General features: G+C 34.4%; 1 protein-coding gene across 2 annotated transcripts in view; it reads left to right on the top strand.

The window, feature by feature from the left end:
• Positions 1 to 19,020, top strand: part of LOC127879624 (mitochondrial import inner membrane translocase subunit TIM44-like) — a 44,079-nt gene extending 25,059 nt beyond the window's left edge. For both annotated transcript variants that reach the window (XM_052426587.1, XM_052426588.1), the window contains 7 exons: positions 4,311 to 4,396; positions 7,354 to 7,446; positions 7,816 to 7,940; positions 13,588 to 13,638; positions 14,647 to 14,736; positions 15,045 to 15,155; positions 16,875 to 19,020. In XM_052426587.1, the coding sequence (XP_052282547.1) occupies positions 4,311 to 4,396; positions 7,354 to 7,446; positions 7,816 to 7,940; positions 13,588 to 13,638; positions 14,647 to 14,736; positions 15,045 to 15,155; positions 16,875 to 16,994 (676 nt within the window). In that variant the 3' untranslated portion in view covers positions 16,995 to 19,020. The remainder of the gene's footprint in view (positions 1 to 4,310; positions 4,397 to 7,353; positions 7,447 to 7,815; positions 7,941 to 13,587; positions 13,639 to 14,646; positions 14,737 to 15,044; positions 15,156 to 16,874) is intronic.
• Positions 19,021 to 19,344: the final 324 nt, after the last annotated feature.

Here is a 19,344-nt window from a genome sequence, read left to right as displayed (position 1 = left end):
TGGGGGCTATATAGGAGTCACTTTGTCGGTCTGTCGGTCGGTCTGTCCAGAAAATTTCATCTGGTCTTCACCAAACTTTGTCAGAAGTTGTATCTAGATGATGTCTAGGTCTAGTTTGAATATGGGTCATGCCGGGTCAAAAACTAGGTTACGGGGTCACTAAGTGTGTTTTAAATCGAAAGTTTGTCTGGACCATAACTATGTCATTTATCGTTAGATTTTAAAATGACTTGCTACATTTGTTCACCATCATGGAACCGTGTGTCATGCTAAAAAGTATGTCAATATCTCCAAGGTGAAGGTCACACTTGGAGTTCAAAGGTCAACAGCTTGTCGGGCCATATCTTTGTCATTGATTGTGTGACTTTAAAATAATTTGGCATATTTGTTCACCATCATTGGACCATGTGTCATGCGAAAGAATTATGTAGATATCTCCAAGGTCAAGGTCACACTTTGAGTTTAAAGGTAAAAAATGGCTATAAATGAGCTTGTCAATGCCATAACTATGTCATTCATTGTGAGATTTTAAAATCATTTGGCACATTTGTTCACCATCATTAGACAGTGTGTCATGCGAACAAATTATGTTGATATCTCTAAGGTCAAGGTCACACTTTGAGTTCAAATGTCAAAAATGGCCATAAATGAGCTTGTTGGGGCATAACTTTGCCGTTCATTGTGAGATTTTTAAAATCATTTGGCACATTTGTTAACCATCATTGGATAGTGTGTCATGCAAAAGAATTATGTTGATATCTCTAAGGTCAAGGTCACACTTTGAGTTCAAAGGTAAAAAATGGCCATAAATGAGCTTGTTGGGGCATTACATTGTCGTTCATGGTGAGATTATAAAATTATTTGACACATTTGTTCACCATCATTGGACGGTGTGTCATGCGAAAGAATTACGTCGATATCTACAAAGTCAAGGTCACACTTTGAGTTCAAAGGTCAAAAATGGCCATAAATGATCTTGTCCAGACCATAACTTTGTCATTAGTTGTGAGATTTTGAAATGACTCTGTACATTAATTTTGCTCACAGTCATTGGACGGTGTGTCATAAGAAAGACTTCAAGAGTTGAAAGGTCAAAATGGCCATAAATGATAATGACATATTAATTTTTAGCTCATCTATTTTTTGAAAAAAAAAAATGAGCTATTGTCATCACCTTGGCGTCGGCGTCGGCGTCCGGTTAAGTTTTGCGTTTAGGTCCACTTTTCTCAGAAAGTATCAATGCTATTGCATTCAAACTTGGTACACTTACTTACTATCATGAGGGGACTGGGCAGGCAAAGTTAGATAACTCTGGTGTGCATTTTGACAGAATTATGTGCCCTTTTTATACTTAGAAAATTGAAAATTTTGGTTAAGTTTTGTGTTTAGGTCCATTTTATTCCGTAAGTATCAAAGCTATTGCTTTCATACTTGCAACACTTACTAACTATCATAAGTGGACTGTGCAGGCAAAGTAATGTAACTCTGACTGGCATTTTGACAGAATTATGTGCCCTTTTTATACTTAGAGAATTGAAAATTTGGTTAAGTTTTGTGTTTAGGTCCACTTTATTCCTACAGTATCAAAGCTATTGCTTTCATACTTGCAACACTTATTAACTATCATAAGGGGACTGTGCAGGCAAAGTTATGTAACTCTGACTGGCATTTGGACGGAATTATGGGTCCTTTATACTTAGAAAATTTGGTTAAGTTTTGTGTTTTGGTCCACTTTACCCCTAAAGTATCATAGATATTGCTTTCATACTTGGAACACTCGCAAATTATCATAAGGGTACAGTAAAAGGACAAGTTGCATAACTCTGGTTGTCATTTTTACGGAATTATGGCCCTTTTTTGACTTAGTAACTTTGAATATATGGTTAAATTTTGTGTTTCGATCCACATTACTTCTTAACTATTAAGGCTATTGCTTTCAAACTTCAAATACTTTCATGCTATCATGAGGTTCCTGTACCTGGCAAGTTGAATTTTACCTTGACCTTTGAATGACCTTGACTCAAGGTCAAATTATTAAATATTGCTAAAATTGCCATAACTTCTTTATTAATGATAAGATTTGATTGATACTTTGACAAAACTACTCTTACCTGACATACCACAATAGACTCCACCCAAACCATCCCCCGTGCCCTCCCCACCCCCCCCCCCCCCCCCCCCGAATCCCACCCCCCTCCCCCCCTATTTTTTTTTTTTTTTTTTTTTTTTTTTTAAGATCATCTCACAAATGACATCCACACCCTCACACTATACCCCCCCACCCCCCCCCCCCCAAATTATTTTTTTTGAAACTGTTAAAAACACAAAGATTTATTTTTATTATTTTATGTTGAAAATACCGTCCAACCATCGCACCATAGAATCCCCCCCCCCCCTCCCCCCCCACCCGAATCCCACCCCCCCCCCCTAATTTTTTTTTTTTTTTTATGATCATCTCACAAATGACCACCCACACCCTCACACTATACCCCCCCCCCCCCACCCCCACCCTCCCAAATTCTTTTTTTGTTTGAAACAGTTAAAAAACACAAATTTTTATTTTTATTAATTTATGTTTGAACTACCGTCCAACCATCGCACCCAAGAATCCCCCCCCCACCGAATCCCCCCCCCCCCTATTTTTTTTTTTTTTTTTTTTTTTTTTTTTTTTTAAGATCATCTCACAAATGACCACCACACCCTCACACTATACCCCCCCCCACCCCACCCTCCTAAATTTCTTTTTTTTTTTAAACGGTTAAAAAACACAATTTTTTATTTTTATTAATTTATGTTTGAACTACCGTCCAAGAATCCCCCCCCCCCCTCCCCCCACCCGAATCCCACCCCCCCTAATTTTTTTTTTTTTTTTTTTTTTTTTTAAAGATCATCTCACAAATGACCACCACACCCTCACACTATACCCCCCCCCCCCACCCCACCCTCCCAAATTTCTTTTTTTTTTGAAACGGTTAAAAACACAAATTTTTATTTTTATTACTTTATGCTTGAACCCCCCCCCCCCCCCCCCCCCGCAAGGCGGTGCTCTTGTTTTAAATCGTCATAAATTTGCTTCTCTTGTTTTGTTAACCACAGAGCTCTTGTTGGTATGCGAGTCTACCTTTATGTCCTACATAATTATGAAGTGTGAAATTTGTTTCGGTCCATAGATGTTTGGTTTAATTATTGGCCCTGGCCTCGAATTTTGGATTATGACCTTTTTGGGGAAAAAAAATCACGCAAAGCTTTCTGATATTGAGCTTTTTATTGGTATTTGAGTTTACCCACATGACTTACAGATGAAGTGTGAGCTTCGTTTTGAGCTTACCCACATTACTTACAGATGAAATGTGAGCTTCATTTTGAGTTTACCCACATGACTTACAGATAAAGTGTGAGCTTCGTTTTGAGTTTACCCACATGACTTACAGATGAAGTGTGAGCTTCGTTTTGAATTTACCCACATGACTTACAGATGAAGTGTGAGCTTCGTTTTTAGTTTACCCACATGACTTACAGATGAAGTGTGAGCTTCGTTTTTAGTTTACCCACATGACTTACAGATGAAGTGTGAGCTTCGTTTTGAGTTTACCCACATGACTTACAGATGAAGTGTGAGCTTCGTTTTAAGTTTACCCACATGACTTACAGATGAAGTGTGAGCTTCGTTTTGGTCCATTGATTTTGTGCTTACTTATGGGCCTTGTTTTCTCTTAAAGGGATCTTTTCACGCTTTGGTAAATTGACAAAATTGAAAAAAGTTGTTTCAGATTCGTAAGTTTTCGTTTTAGTTATGATATTTGTGAGGAAACAGTAATACTGAACGTTAACCATGCTCTAATATAGCCATTATATGCATCTTTTGACGATTTTAAAACCTAAAAATTATAAAGCGTTGCAACGCGAAACGATTGAATAATTTGGAGAGTTCTGTTTTTGTCGTTAAATTTTGTGAAACTACGAAGATTGCTTATATAAGGTATAAAATACGTCATGATCGTGTACTCGGCAGAATAGCTCAGTAGGCTAAAGCGTTTTTACTTCAGGACTCTGGCAGGACTCCAGGGGTCACTGGTTCGAAACCTGCTCCGGGCAATGTTCTTTTCCTTTTTTTATTTTTTTTCTTGATTTTTTACTGGAGCTTTTACGATCCAATGTTTACATTTATCAATATAAAGCATTTAATGAATAAGTTAAAAAAATGTCAAAATCTGTGAAAAGGCCCATTTAAATAGCTGCTGTGGGACTTCAAAGCGCAGTAGGGGGCATTGTGTTTCACAAACAAAGATCTTGTTCTTTTACAATTTCAGTGAAACTATTGGGATCACACTTCACAAAGACTCTAAATGGAAGAGCAGCTGGCAGGATTTCAAAGACAACAATGAATATGTTAACAGTGAGTTTTACCATGAAAATGATAATTTTCTTGTGGATTAAAAAAATATTTGTACAAAAAACCATGAAATTACTTTCATATATTTTCCATTATGATAGGAATGAGGTTGTCATTCTCTTTTAAAATTTATTAAACTTTAACAACTGTACAGTGTGTATGAATATTATGTATGAATGATGCCAATTCTTTTCAAGCACACTTGAGAAAACTCAAATGCATTGCAACTTGTGAGTACTGCAAGTTTTCATTAATTCTAGAATGACTTCCTTGAAATGACCACTGTCATAAGTTGACATGTTGCTTTTAAAACTACTTTTTACCTTAAAGGGTAAGTTTAGACTTGAATTGTCAAAGATGATTTAAATGTTGCCATAAAACTGCTTGTCTGGACTGTAACTTTGTCATTACGTAAGCAAAACTAACAATTACCACAGATTACCCCCATGAAAAATTGGCATGTTGAATGTGGTAACCATCTCCATTTCTCAAAGATAAAGGTCACACGAAGAGGTGGAATGGAACATTTTGCTTAAAAGAACAGCTTGTCTTGTAATGTCTCCCCTACTGGGAACTATATGGTTTGCGCTCTGTGCATCAGTCTGTATGTCTGTCACACTTTTCTGGATCCTGCGATAACATTAAAGGTCTTTCATATTTTTTCATGAAACTTCAAACATGGACAGATGGCAATATAGACATAATGCATGCCATTTCATTGTGTTCCTACGTCAAGAATTTTGGTTGCTATGGCAAGAAATAGACTAGAAGTATTGCTGAAAATGGTGGATCCTGCAATAACTTTCATATTTTTTCATGAAACTTAAAATATGGCAATATGGAGAGGTAAGTTTCTTTTAATGCTTGGCAATAGTCTTGTTAATTATGCAATTTGAATAAGTTACCAGCAATGTTTACCATGAAAAGAATGGAACACGTTTAATATCTGTCAGCTTACCTCAAAGGTTAAGTTCCAACTTAAGGTCAAAGGTTAAAACTGGCCAGTAAACATCTTTTCTGGCCCCAAAATAAAAATAAAAATCTTGCAATTTAAAAATATTTATCACAAATCCTCACCATTTGGAGGTGTGTCACCCATTGGGCAAAGGTCAAGGTCTCACTAAAGGTCAAAGATGTGCATGTTTCCGCTTGTTAGATAATTACAAGCATTATTTACAATCAGTCCTCCCAAAAATTATAATTTATTGGCGGCCATGAGGTCCTATAATCATGCAGCCATTTCCGGCCCAGACTGATTATTTCAGGCCCAATAAGTAAAAAATGACGACGAAAGACAAAGATGACATTTTTAACAATATTTAATATTATCAGATTAATTAAATGCCCTGCTTGCTTACGAATAGTGATGACGTAGTGTGTAATTTACATTGACGACGCAGCAAAAATCTTCGGATACCGTATATGCACGTACGTTATTTAAGAAATGCAACCAATAAAAAAATGTTTTACATGATTGGAGTATTCATAAATAACTCAGTAAATTCCCACTTTTGCCTTGAAACTTTTCTGGAAATAGCTTATGGAATTCCAAATTTCGCCATAATTTTATAACCGGACACGAGGTCCGGTAATATAAGAATCATTTCCGAATTTTCCAAATTATTATCGGAAAAATCCGAGAACCGATGGTATTTCGGAAAGACTGTACAATTGCCTCACAGTTTGCCAACAGGAATCTATTTTAAGGGGTGTTGCTGCAGTTTTGCTGATTTTTTTCCATTTAATAACTTTTGCTCAAAATTTTTATTCAAGTACTACATACAAATACTATATGAAAAATGAAATCAAAACATAGGGTCACCGGACTTGTTTTGATTTTATTCACCATTATATAACATGTACTTTTTCATTAAAACTGAAAAATCTCTAATTGCATAAAAATGATTAATAACCTATGAAATTGGCAACATGTAGATATTATATAAGCTAATATATATCATATAACATTTAATTAAACCACAAACAACCAAAAAAATGGAGAACACAAGTTAAATTTGAAGTAATTTTATTTTTATAATTTTTATGTCACCCAAAAAAACATCAGTTTTTTTACTATTTCAACCACAAAAATGGAATTTAAAAAAGTTCTATTTAATAACTTTTTGCGAAACTGCTCAAATATGTTCATCTACGTATTGTTATCATAAGACAAAAATAAAAAAAGGGGGTCACCGTACTTTTAACAGAGATTTTTTTGTTTAACTATCCCTACTGTCTGTGTCAGATTTCATACAATACAGCAATAAGGCGAAACCCAAGTACCGGTACATAGACTGTTAGAGATATGCAAAAAATTATATATTGTTTACAATCTTAATTGGGATCACAACGGCTTACTAAAAAACAACAACACTAATACAATATTTAATCACAAACATAAGACCATACAGTATCAAACTCGACCTTAATCATCAATAACAGGGACTTGTTGACAGATTTCGGCATGTTTTAAAGTTTCTGATTAAATACTTGATTAATGTAAACAATAGGACTAAAGAGCTCAAGGAAAAAAACAAGAATGAAATAAAAGAAAGAAAAAAAGAATTTAAAAAAGTTAACCGCACCTGGGATCGAACCACTGAGTACCTATTATGAACCTACTCGGTCATTAATTTGTGATGATTCTGATAACAAAACTATTGGGTTGTGATAATAGCATCGGTGTTGCTATAAATATATCCTCGGTTAAATAAACTGCCGCAACACCCCTTAAAATGAATTGCCATGTGCATGATACCTCCAGACGTGTTTTTGAAGGTGAACCATAATTGGTTAAAATATTTGAATATAATTGAAAAAAAACTGTTCAATAATTTTCGGAAAATAATGATAACAAATATACAAATGTACTTACATTCATAAGAAATATCGAGACATTTTCCATGGTATTGTTTTGAAAAGGAATCTCTTTCTAGTGTCATTTGTATATGCTTTTTCAGAAATATTCGACTTGAAGGCTAAATATGACGAGAGTGACAATGCTGTCATTAGGGGAACTCGCTTTTTCACGGATAAAATCTCCAGTATATTTGGTAATGATAAGTATTTTTACACTAACATTTCTGTTTAACATACTCTGTTAATTTTACTAATTTATGGATTATTAATATAATAGTGAAATATGTTCATCTGTTATTTATGAACTCAGACGGTTTAAGAGACGTGTACTTAACTTCATAGATGTTGCTATAGATATGTGTTCTTGTGTTTCTTCATTTCGCAATTTGACAAGCATGCTGTTACACAAGTATGTTTTTAAAACTCAAGTGCCTATTTATTTTCTCTGACATTTTAAGATCATTGGTTGATATTCATTTGGTAAGCAGTTTTATCTATGATTGTTGCATGTTGAGAATGTCGTTTCCAAAATGAGAAATCAGTGTTCACGATGCCTTTTTCAGGTGGTATGTTTTCCAGTACTGAGATGTCTGATGTCTTAACAGAAATCAACAAAATGGACCCCACATTTGAAATAAGTGAATTCGTACAATGGTGCCAGTATTTTGTTATACCAAATATTTTAGAGGTAATTATCAAATGTTCATCCCTCTAATAATTCATCAGGGGTGTGATTTTTCCGCGGATTTCCGCGGATCGGGTTGTCCCGGATGTCACTTCTGAGATTTGCGTAAATTCGTTTTAAAAAATGAGGGGGAGAGGGGCTACCACCGATTCCGCGGACGTATTTCATAAGCGGCCCGAAATATCCGCGTCCCACGAAATCTCTCCGCATTTTACACTGGTAGATTCTGCCTAAGCATTTTTAAAACGAGTCATATAATTGGCTGTCGTTTCCCAATCTTCCAATTAAAATCGTGTTCTTAAAATGCGCTCTGTGATTTGTTTGCAAATGGCGCCGTTGTGAAAAGAAAATTAAGATTATTGAAATAACAAATAGCAATCGAATAAACGACTGACATCACCTAGTCTGATAGGAATAATGAAATGTGCTTGTCAAAAAAAAAGACTACGTTTTAGATACAAGCAACACATATTTTGTTAAGAAATGTGTCCACTGAATTTGTGTCACGGAAACCAGTGTTTGCAAATTGGAGTTTAGTCTACTCTCGAAGTAAACCAATTTAGAAGAGTATCGTTCGAACATGGAAATAGACAAACATGATTTGATTTTTATATGTCTGTGGGTCTGTGTATAATCAGATGCATATGCATATTCTGCTTTATTATGTTTGTCACGCTGTTCAGTTAACTGAAATAGCTTTGAACTGAGTGAAGATGTGAAATGCAACATATTGAAAGGTAAACAAATTAAATATATTCATTTAACTCAGTTAATACATCATTAACACCAGAAGAACAGTCAAGTGTGTTTGTTTATATTTAGTCTATTAACTGTAATTCAATACATTGAAAAACTGCTGCTATTGATAACAATAAATACTTAACTGTTTACTTTGCATCCTCAGTATGTTAAATGTGAAGTTTAACAGGTTTTTATAAAGAAATATTGTTATGAAGTTCAAAAAGTTGTTTATTTTAATGTCTGTTTTTATGTTTGTCATTGCGTTATGCGCGCCATTCGCGTAGTCAAAATCAGTCAACAGAATTTTCCTCCCCTCTGACTTTGCCTCAATCACACCCCTGTTTATTTGATTGTATCATTCAAACAATGACCTCTTATCGGATCTGTGGTTGTTTCTTGTGTTTATTTTAAGATTATTGCAGATTTTTTTACCATGAAAGAATTATTTTGAGATGTTCTGTAATTTTTAAATAATTTTAGACAATGTTCAGTGTGTTTTTAGCTCTGCGTTTTCGGAGAGAACCCGAGGTATTGTCATAGCCAGCTCGTCGTGTCGTCTGCAGTCCGCGTCGTTTTAAAACCATAACATTGGCTCTAAAATCAAAGTGCTTCCACCTACAACTTTGAAACTTCATATGTAGATGCACCATGATGAGTTCTACACGCCACACCCATTTTGGGGTCACTAGGTCAAAGGTCAAGGTCACTGTGACCTCTAAATAGGAAAAAAATATTCTGACAAGCTTTCATTTATTCAAAACTGCACCCGTAGCCGAGCGTTGCACCCGTTATGCGGTGCTCTTGTTTATATTTCAATATTATGTGTTACGTGTTGTTCACCAAGAAGACTATGTTTTCAAACCCTTGTTAATGCTTGGATGGATAGCATGTAGGTTTCACAGCTGAATGCTCAAGGTTTTGTAGATGATCTGAAACAAAGCATTTTTGGCTACAACATGTTTGACAGAATAATGGTCCTTTGTTAAATTTTATGCCCCCTTTGGAGAAGGCAGCATAAAACAGTCACGCTGAGCTTCTGTATGTCTGCCCATTTTTGCAAATATTTCTGTCCCCACTATCATGAGATGACGTTTCCCAAGAAAAATCTGTCTCCATTTCTCAAAGGTGAAGGTTAAACAAAGAGGTCATTTGTCAAATGTGAAAAGCAAAAAGCTACAAAATGCCAGCATAAGCTATAACTTTGCCACAAATTAATGGATTTTGAAATAATTAGGCACAAATGTAAGCCATCATAAGACAAAGTTTGGCATTTGACACCTGTATCAATACCTGTATCCCTACCTCTAGGGTCAAAATCACGCTTAGAGGATAAATGTCAATTTTGGACATAAAACATTGTGGCTATGCTTATTTTTAACCAGGTTTTCCGAAGGAAAAAACTGGTTATTAGATTGGCGAATGCGGGCGGGCTGGCTGGCTGGCTGGCTGGCTGGCTGGCTGGCTGGCTGGCTGGCGGGCTGGCGGGCTGGCGGGCGGGCGGAACAAGCTTGTCCGGGCCATAACTATGTCGTTCATTGTCAGATTTTAAAATCATTTGGCACATTTGTTCACCATCATTGGACGGTGTGTCGCGCGAAATAATTACGTCGATATCTCCAAGGTCAAGGTCACACTTTGAGTTCAAAGGTCAAAAATGGCCATAAATGAGCTTGTCCTGGCCATAACTATGTCATTCATTGTGAGATTTTAAAATCATTTGGCACATTTGTTCACCATCATGGGACGGTGTGTCGCACGAAAGAATCACGTCAATATCTCCAATGTCAAGGTCGCCACGACTAAAAATAGATTTTTTTAAAAAACAAACTTACAAAGGGGGTTTATTTTGTTTGTTCATTTCAAAAGTTCAGTTTGAGTTTTCTCCCTTTATCAGATTTTTTTTTCACAATGAAAACCTGGTTTGTGACAATTTTGTCCCTTGTCTTTTTTTGTTGCATTAAATTTTATTTACTTAAACAGCTTTAAGAGACTAAACACATTATTAATTTGTACAAATGATTCAATTTTACAAATGATTATATTGTACAATATTGTTTATATACAGCTGATTTCATTATACAAATGATTCTATAAATCAATGATTATGTAATGCAAATGATTATATCATACAAATGATTCTGTCATACAAATGATTCTATCATAAAAATAGTTCTATCATACAAATGGTTCTATCATACAAATGGTTCTATCATACAAATGATTCTGTCATGCATTTGATTGTATCATACAAATGTGATACAAATGATTATCATACAAATGATTCTATCATACAAATGATTCTGTCATACAAATGATTGTATTATACAAATGATTCTATCATATAAAATTCTGTAGTACAAACCTATCATACAAAAGATTCTGTAATACAAATAATTATAAAATCATACAAAAGATTCTGCCATACAAATGATTCTATCATACAAATGATTCTGTCATACAAATGATTCTATCATACAAATGATTCTGTAATACAAATGATTATACAAATGATTCTGTAATACAAATGATTCTGTAATTCAAATGATTCTATCATACAAATGATTATATCATACAAATGATTATATCATACAAATGATTCTATCATACAAATGATTCTGTAATACAAATGATCATGTAATACAAATGATTATGTAATACAAATGATCCTGTAATACACATGATACTGTTTTACAAATGATCCTGTAATACAAATGATTCTGTAATACAAATGATTCTGTAATACAAATGATTTTGTAATGCAAATGATTGTGTTGTACAAATGATCCTGTTATACAAATTATTCTGTAAAATACAAATGATCCTGTAATATAATTATTCCGTCATACAAATGATTCTGTCATTCAAATTATTATGTCATACAAATGATTCTGCCATACAAATGATTCTGTCATACAAATGAGTATGTAATACAAATGATTGTTATAAAAATGATTATGTAATACAAATGATCATGTAATACAAATGATTCTATCATACACATGATTCTATCATACACATGATTCTGTCATACAAATGATTCTGTCATAAAGATTATTATGCCATACAAATGATTATGTCATACAAATGATTATGTAATACAAATGATTATACAAATGATTCTGTAATACAAATGATTCTGTAATTCAAATGATTCTATCATACAAATGATTATATCATACAAATGATTATATCATACAAATGATTCTATCATACAAATGATTCTGTAATACAAATGATCATGTAATACAAATGATTATGTAATACAAATGATCCTGGAATACACATGATACTGTTTTACAAATGATCCTGTAATACAAATGATTCTGTAATACAAATGATTCTGTAATACAAATGATTTTGTAATGCAAATGATTGTGTTGTACAAATGATCCTGTTATACAAATTATTCTGTAAAATACAAATGATCCTGTAATATAATTATTCCGTCATACAAATGATTCTGTCATTCAAATTATTATGTCATACAAATGATTCTGTCATACAAATGATTCTGTCATACAAATGAGTATGTAATACAAATGATTGTTATAAAAATGATTATGTAATACAAATGATCATGTAATACAAATGATTCTATCATACACATGATTCTATCATACACATGATTCTGTCATACAAATGATTCTGTCATACAAATTATTCTGTCATAAAGATGATTATGTCATACAAATGATTATGTCATACAAATGATTATGTAATACAAATGATTTTATCATACAAATGATTCTGTAATACAAATGATTCTATCATACAAATGATTCTATCATAAAAATGATTATATCATACAAATGATTCTGTCATACAAATGATTCTGTAATACAAATGATTCTATCATACAATCCAATCTGTGATACAAATGATTCTGTAATACAAATGATCCTATCATACAAATGATCCTGTAACACAAATGATTCTGTAATACATATGATTCTGTAATACAAATCATCCTGTAATACACATGATCCTGTTATACAAATGATTATGTAATACAAATGATTCTGTTATACAAATGATTATGTCATACAAATGATTCTGTAATACAAATGATTCTATCATACAAATGATTCTGTAATACACATGATTCTGTCATACAAATGATTCTATCATGCAATTGATTCTGTAATACAAATGATCCTATTATACTAATGATTCTGTCATACAAATGATTCTGTAATACAAATGATCCTGTAATACAAATGATTCTATCATACAATCCATTCTGTATTTCAAATGATTCTGTAATACAAATGATCCTATCATACAAATGATCCTGTAATACAAATGATTATGTAATACAAATGATCCTGTAATACAAATGATGCTGTAATACAAATGATCCTGTAATACAAATGATGTCATACAAATGATTCTGTCATACGAATGATTTTTTCATACAAATGATTCTGTCATACAAATGATTCTGTCATACAAATGATTCTGTCAAACAAATGATTCTGTCATACACATGATTCTATCATACAAATGATTATGTAATACAAATGATTCTGTAATACAAATGATTTTGTAATACAAATGATTCAGTAATACAAATGATTCTATCATCCAAATGATTCTGTCATACTAATGATTCTTTTATACAAATGATTCTGTAATACAAATGATTCTGTAATACAAATGATCATGTACTACAAATGATTCTGTAATACAAATGATTCTATCATACAAATGATCCTGTAATACAATTGATTCTATCATACAATTGATTCTATCATACAAATGATTTTGTAATACAAATGATTCTGTAATACAAATGATTCTATCATACAAATGATTCTGTAATACAAATGATTCTATCATACAAATGATTCTGTAATACAAATGATTCTGTAATACAAATGATTCTGTCAAACAACTGATTCTTTTACAGGCCTTAAGCAGAGGAGAGGATACAATATTAAAAGACTGGTGTTATGAAGCAGTAAGCAGATAATTTCCATAATACATTTAAAACTTAATTTAGTTCTCTATGTTGTGTTTAAGCATACATATACTCACTAAGAATTTAAATACACTCACAATTACATTGAGTGTTGTTGTATAACATTTGTTATTATAACATGGTCAGTGTCTTCTATAGATAAAGTTGTTTGCTTAGTTGAATTAAAACAATTTGAAAATGTGCCTTTGTAGCTTTATGTAGACAAAGTTTGCAACCGAATACACCAACATGCTCTGGTTCTAACGGGCGACTGACAGTTTGCAACCTCATACATTGACATGCTCTGGTTCTAATGGGCGACTGAGTTTGCAACCAAATAGATTGACATGCTCTGGTTCTAATGGGTGACTGACAGTTTGCAACCTAATACATTGACAAGCTCTGGTTCTAATGGGCGACTGATAGTTTTCAATCTAATACATTGACATGCTCTGGTTCTATTGGGTGACTGATAGTTTGCAACCTAAAACATTAACATGCTCTGGTTCTAACAGGTGACTGACAGTTTGCAACCTAAAACATTGACATGCTCTGGTTCTAATGGGCGACTGACAGTTTGCAACCGAATACATTGACATGCTCTGGTTCTAATGGGCTACTGAAAATTTGCAACTGAATAGATTGACATGCTCTGGTTCTAATGGGCGACTGATAATTTGCAAACTAATATTCTGACATGCTTTGGTTCTAATGGGCAACTGATAGTTTGCAACCTAATACATTGACATGCTCTGATTGTAATGGGCGACTGATAGTTTTCAACCTAATACATTGACATGCTCTGGTTCTAATGGGTGACTAATAGTTTGCAACCTTATACATTGACATGCTCTTGTTCTTATGGGCGACTGATAGTTTTCAATCTAATACATTGATATGCTCTGGTTCTAATGGGCGACTGATAGTTTGCAACCTCATACATTGACATGCTCTGGTTCTAATGGGCCTTTGACATGCTCTGGTTCTAATAGGCCTTTGCTATTTCAGCCCTTCAATCAGCTTATGCATCCCATTAAAGAAGGGAAGAAGATAGGATTGCGGTTGGAGAGTCAGATATTAGACATCAGCGGGGTTGATGTGAGCTGAATGCCATTTGGCCATTTTAATTTTTCTTCCCCCCTTCCTTTAATTCAATTTCTGACTTAATCTTGATAAAACTTAGCCAACATTTTACACTTTATCTTAAAAACATTATGGCCATGTTTAAATCTGCTTCTAGTGGTGTCAACAATTTTGGAACTTCGGTAATTTGTTTGACAATTGGTGTATCTTGAATTCAGGTGAGCGCTACAGGGCCATCATGGCCTCAACTATTTGCAACAAAGAGATAGATCAAATGAAAATAGATATTGCCATTTTTCACTCCATAATTCATTCATGTTCAGGTGGCTGCAGCCAAGATCATGGAGCAAGGTCCAGTGTTGGTGATCTCGTTCGTAGCCCAGCAGATCCTGGTTGAACGCAATACAAAAGGGGAGGTTGTGGCTGGAGATCCAGTAAGTGGGCCATAGAAATGTTACAATTTTCTTTGTGGTCATTTTTTATTAAATTAAACTTATTTAGGTGTGTTTTTTATGCCCCCGGATCGAATGATTGGGGGTATATTGTTTTTGGCCTGTCTGTCTGTCATTGTATGTGTCTTGTCGGTCATTGTATGTCTGTCCCAACTCTTTAACCTTGGTCATAACTTTTGCAATATTGATGATAGCAACTTGATATTTGGCATGCATGTGTATCTAATGGAGCTGCACATTTTGAATGGTGAAAGGTCAAGGTCATCCTTCAAGGTCAAAGATATGGCTTCAAAGCGGCGCAGTCGGGGGCATTGTGTTTCACAAACACAGCTCTTGTTTACATTAACTTTGTTATTCAGGTTTTTAACTATGTTAAAATTCTTTTAGAGGGATGGTATGCTTTTCAGACAGGCGGCATCAAACAGGTGTTTTTCAGTCAATTACTTTAGACCTAGCTTGGGATTGTATTTATGGCATGTTTTGTCGAGGTCAATGTCACTGCTTCTTAAAATAGAAAAAGCAAATTTCTCTCAATAACAGAAGTTTTAATAAAGATATAGTGATAAGGTAACTGAGATGAAGACCTAGTTTGGGATTGCATTTGGGGACAGTTTGGTTCAAGTTGTCTGTTTCTGAAAGTTAAAAAAAACAAGAACAGGTGGTTTCTGTTCATTTATTCAAATTATTTTTTCATTTACTAGTCTGGATAAAACTTTTGATATACTAGTAGCAAGCTTGCATTCGCAGGTTTTTTTTTGGGTTGTGGAGCCCTTACGTGGGGGATCTTGTACGCGCGATTTTCCACTTTGTTGGAAAAATTGTGCGCGTTTTTTCCTTTATGGGGGAAAATGTTAAGAGTCTTTCTTTTACTGTTAAATGGGTTTAAAAAGAGACTGTTATTTTCCCTATAGATCAATGTTTCTGGTTAATTTACATTTAATAAGACAATTTTACAGAGGAATATCCCTGTTTTTCTTCCCGTTAAACATGTCCACTAATGCTTCCATGTCCTCTCTGGGCAAAATTTAGGTGTATTAGACAAGGACCATTATTACATTTTTATGTCCCCCACTATAGAAGTGGGGGACATATTGTTTTTGCCCTGTCCGTTGGTTGGTCGGTTGGTCTGTTGGTTGGTCTGTTTGCGCCAACTTTAACATTTTGCAATAACTTTTGCTATATTGAATATAGCAACTTGATATTTGGCATGCATGTGTATCTCATGGAGCTGCACATTTTGAGTGGTGAAAGGTCAAGGTCATCCTTCAAGGTCAGAGGTCAAATATATGTGGCCAAAATCGCTCATTTTATGAATACTTTTGCAATATTGAAGATAGCAACTTGATATTTGGCATGCATTTGTATCTCATGGAGCTGCACATTTTGAGTGGTGAAAGGTCAAGGTCATCCTTCAAGGTCAGAGGTCAAATATATGTGGCCCAAATCGCTTATTTTATGAATACTTTTGCAATATTGAAGATAGCAACTTGATATTTGGCATGCATGTGTATCTCATGGAGCTGCACATTTTGAGTGGTGAAAGGTCAAGGTCATCCTTCACAAGGTCAAGGCCATCCTTCAAGGTCAAACATCATATAGGGGGACATTGTGTTTCACAAACGCATCTTGTTGTTCTGTAGAAAAGTACTAGTACCGATATTGTAAACCTATCATTAAGATTGCTCTGTCATTTCTCCACAGAATAAAGTGATGCGAACAACATATGTTTGGGCGATGTGTCGTGACACAGAGGAGTTGAACCCCCGAGCAGCATGGCGCCTCCTGGACTTCTCGGCTCAGTCCACAGAACAGTTATTCTAAAGGATTAACGCCGGTATTCGCTACCTATCATCCAGGGCAGAAGTACAGAGGTCACCTTGGATTTTATATTCCTACTATGTATGAAGGCATTTTGTGTTGACCAGCTGAGATAAACTGTTACTAAACCAATGGCTGTGGTGAAGCCTAATGACTTGAGAGCATGTCATTATCTAGTGGTTAGCTAGTATTTCTCAGGCATATATGGTTGTTCTAGGATTACTTCCTTAATACAAGTGAATGTTAGCATAACAGTTGTTTGATGTGCTCACGAGTATGTACAAGGCCCCCATGGGGTCAGGCATTCAATGGAGGCCATTTTACACTGTACAGGTGTATTTTCCATACATTTAGATATTTTAGTAAATTGAAACAAATCAGAGTTCAAATGATACTTTTCTTAATTAAAACGTTAAAATGACGTAAATGTATTTATTATAAGGTGTAATTTTGTCTTGTTCAGCATTTATAGAGCTACAATTTGTTTCCAATGTCAGTGTATAGTTGAATATTGATGTTAAAGGGAGTAAATCCATACAGTGAATTTATAATTGTAAATCAGATTTGTTTGCCTTCAATTGACACATTAACCAGGTACACTTTTCAATTAATTTAGATATCTGTATACAACAAATTGTGTCGAGTTGTAAATGTAAAAAATAAGAGTTTTTAAATAAATTATTCAGGTCAATCACATTACTTTCTGGTTAATGAGATTTTAGGGGGGGGGGGGGGGGGGGGGGAGGGGGGGAAATGACATCTGTCTGATGAATTGTTGCATATGACAAAAAAATGTCAAAAACAGGTTGGGCTTCATGCAGGGACTTCTTTTGCGTGCTATTAATATCCCCGTACAGAAGTCACATTTTAAATTGTCGAATTTTATAAACATATTAATATGTCAGAGATAAAACTTGCCTTTTTACGAACTGCTGCTGTCAACTTCCAGAACACAAGTATCTGCTAATACCAGTACGTGACAAAGCATATTGTGTTAAAGGGTTACAATTAAATAAGTAAATACAATGTGTAAAAAATACTAATGTCAAGGAAATAATTAATAATTATGAAAAAGCTTGAGAAATTTTGATGTCATTTTGTATTATTAAACGTACATGACTTTGACATGCAATAAGACATACTTATATTACTCTTAAACTTTCTTAATTGGAAAAAATCTCTCTTAATAGTAGTTACATAAAAGTTATATGTTAATGCTATGGCACAAATACTTTTAATTTCACTGTACAAATTTACAAAATACCAATTATATGGCTTAAATAATTTTAATTTCACATTACATTTTTTCAAAATATCTTTTTATGTTTTAACACAGGTTTGCTTACGTGGGTTTATTGCCATATAATTATCTCACTTGCATAATATAGCAGTTGAACTGTCCGTCCGTCTGAAAACTTTAAAATTGCCCATAACTTTTGCAATATTGAAGATAGCACTTGATATTTGGCATGCATGTGTATCTCATGGAGCTGCACATTTTGAGTGGTGAAAGGTCAAGGTCATCCTTCAAGGTCAAATATATGGCTTCAAAGCGGCGCAGTAAGGGGCAGTGTGTTTCTGACAAACACATCTCTTGTTTTAGTATCAACTTGATATATATGGGCCAAGCTGTGTGAAAAGGGGTTTAATGCAGGTGCGTAAAGTTTCGTCCCAGGTTAGCCTGTGCAGTCAGGCTAATCAGGGACAACACTTTCCGCCTAAGCTCAATTTTTTGCTAAGAGACTTTTTAAACTAAAACTAATCTGGGACGACACTTAACGCACATGCATACAACACTCTTTTCACAGAGCACGGCCCGTATGAATATAACAACGTATAGGGTCAGGAAATTTTGTCACTGTTGTGCAAAGCCTTGTTCCACTAAATTCAGACAAATATCTTGCTCATAGCATCACAAGCTTATATTTTATATTTTAATGCATTGTAATGCTTGTGAACATGAAATGCTTAACTTTGTTGATCATGTTTATATTTGAATGCCTCATCTTAATAAAATTATAAAATCTTAGGCTTTTCTTCCAACATGGATTTCAATCCTTGCTAGCTCAATTAGTATATCACTGGATTACCAATCTTTGGATAGGGGGTTCAATGCCAGGCTCGGTCACATTATTTGTGTGGATATTGGTCATAAAATCCCTTTTATAGCCATTCTCGCCTTCCTCTGATTGAAATATACTGGTATGCTGGCTATCCAAGGAAAAATGTAAGTTGGTTAACCAACTGTGTGATATGATAGAAATACTGTTGAAAAGGGCAGAAATGTACACACAAAACAAACAAAAATCTGAGCTGGAGGACTTATGATGCCGTACGGTGAAAGCCAGTGTCA

This window comes from Dreissena polymorpha, chromosome 4 (genome assembly GCF_020536995.1).
Source record: "Dreissena polymorpha isolate Duluth1 chromosome 4, UMN_Dpol_1.0, whole genome shotgun sequence".
Taxonomy (NCBI): domain Eukaryota; kingdom Metazoa; phylum Mollusca; class Bivalvia; order Myida; family Dreissenidae; genus Dreissena; species Dreissena polymorpha.
The sequence above is the reverse complement of the archived record's forward strand: the minus strand, read 5'-3'. Positions and strand labels throughout refer to the sequence as shown.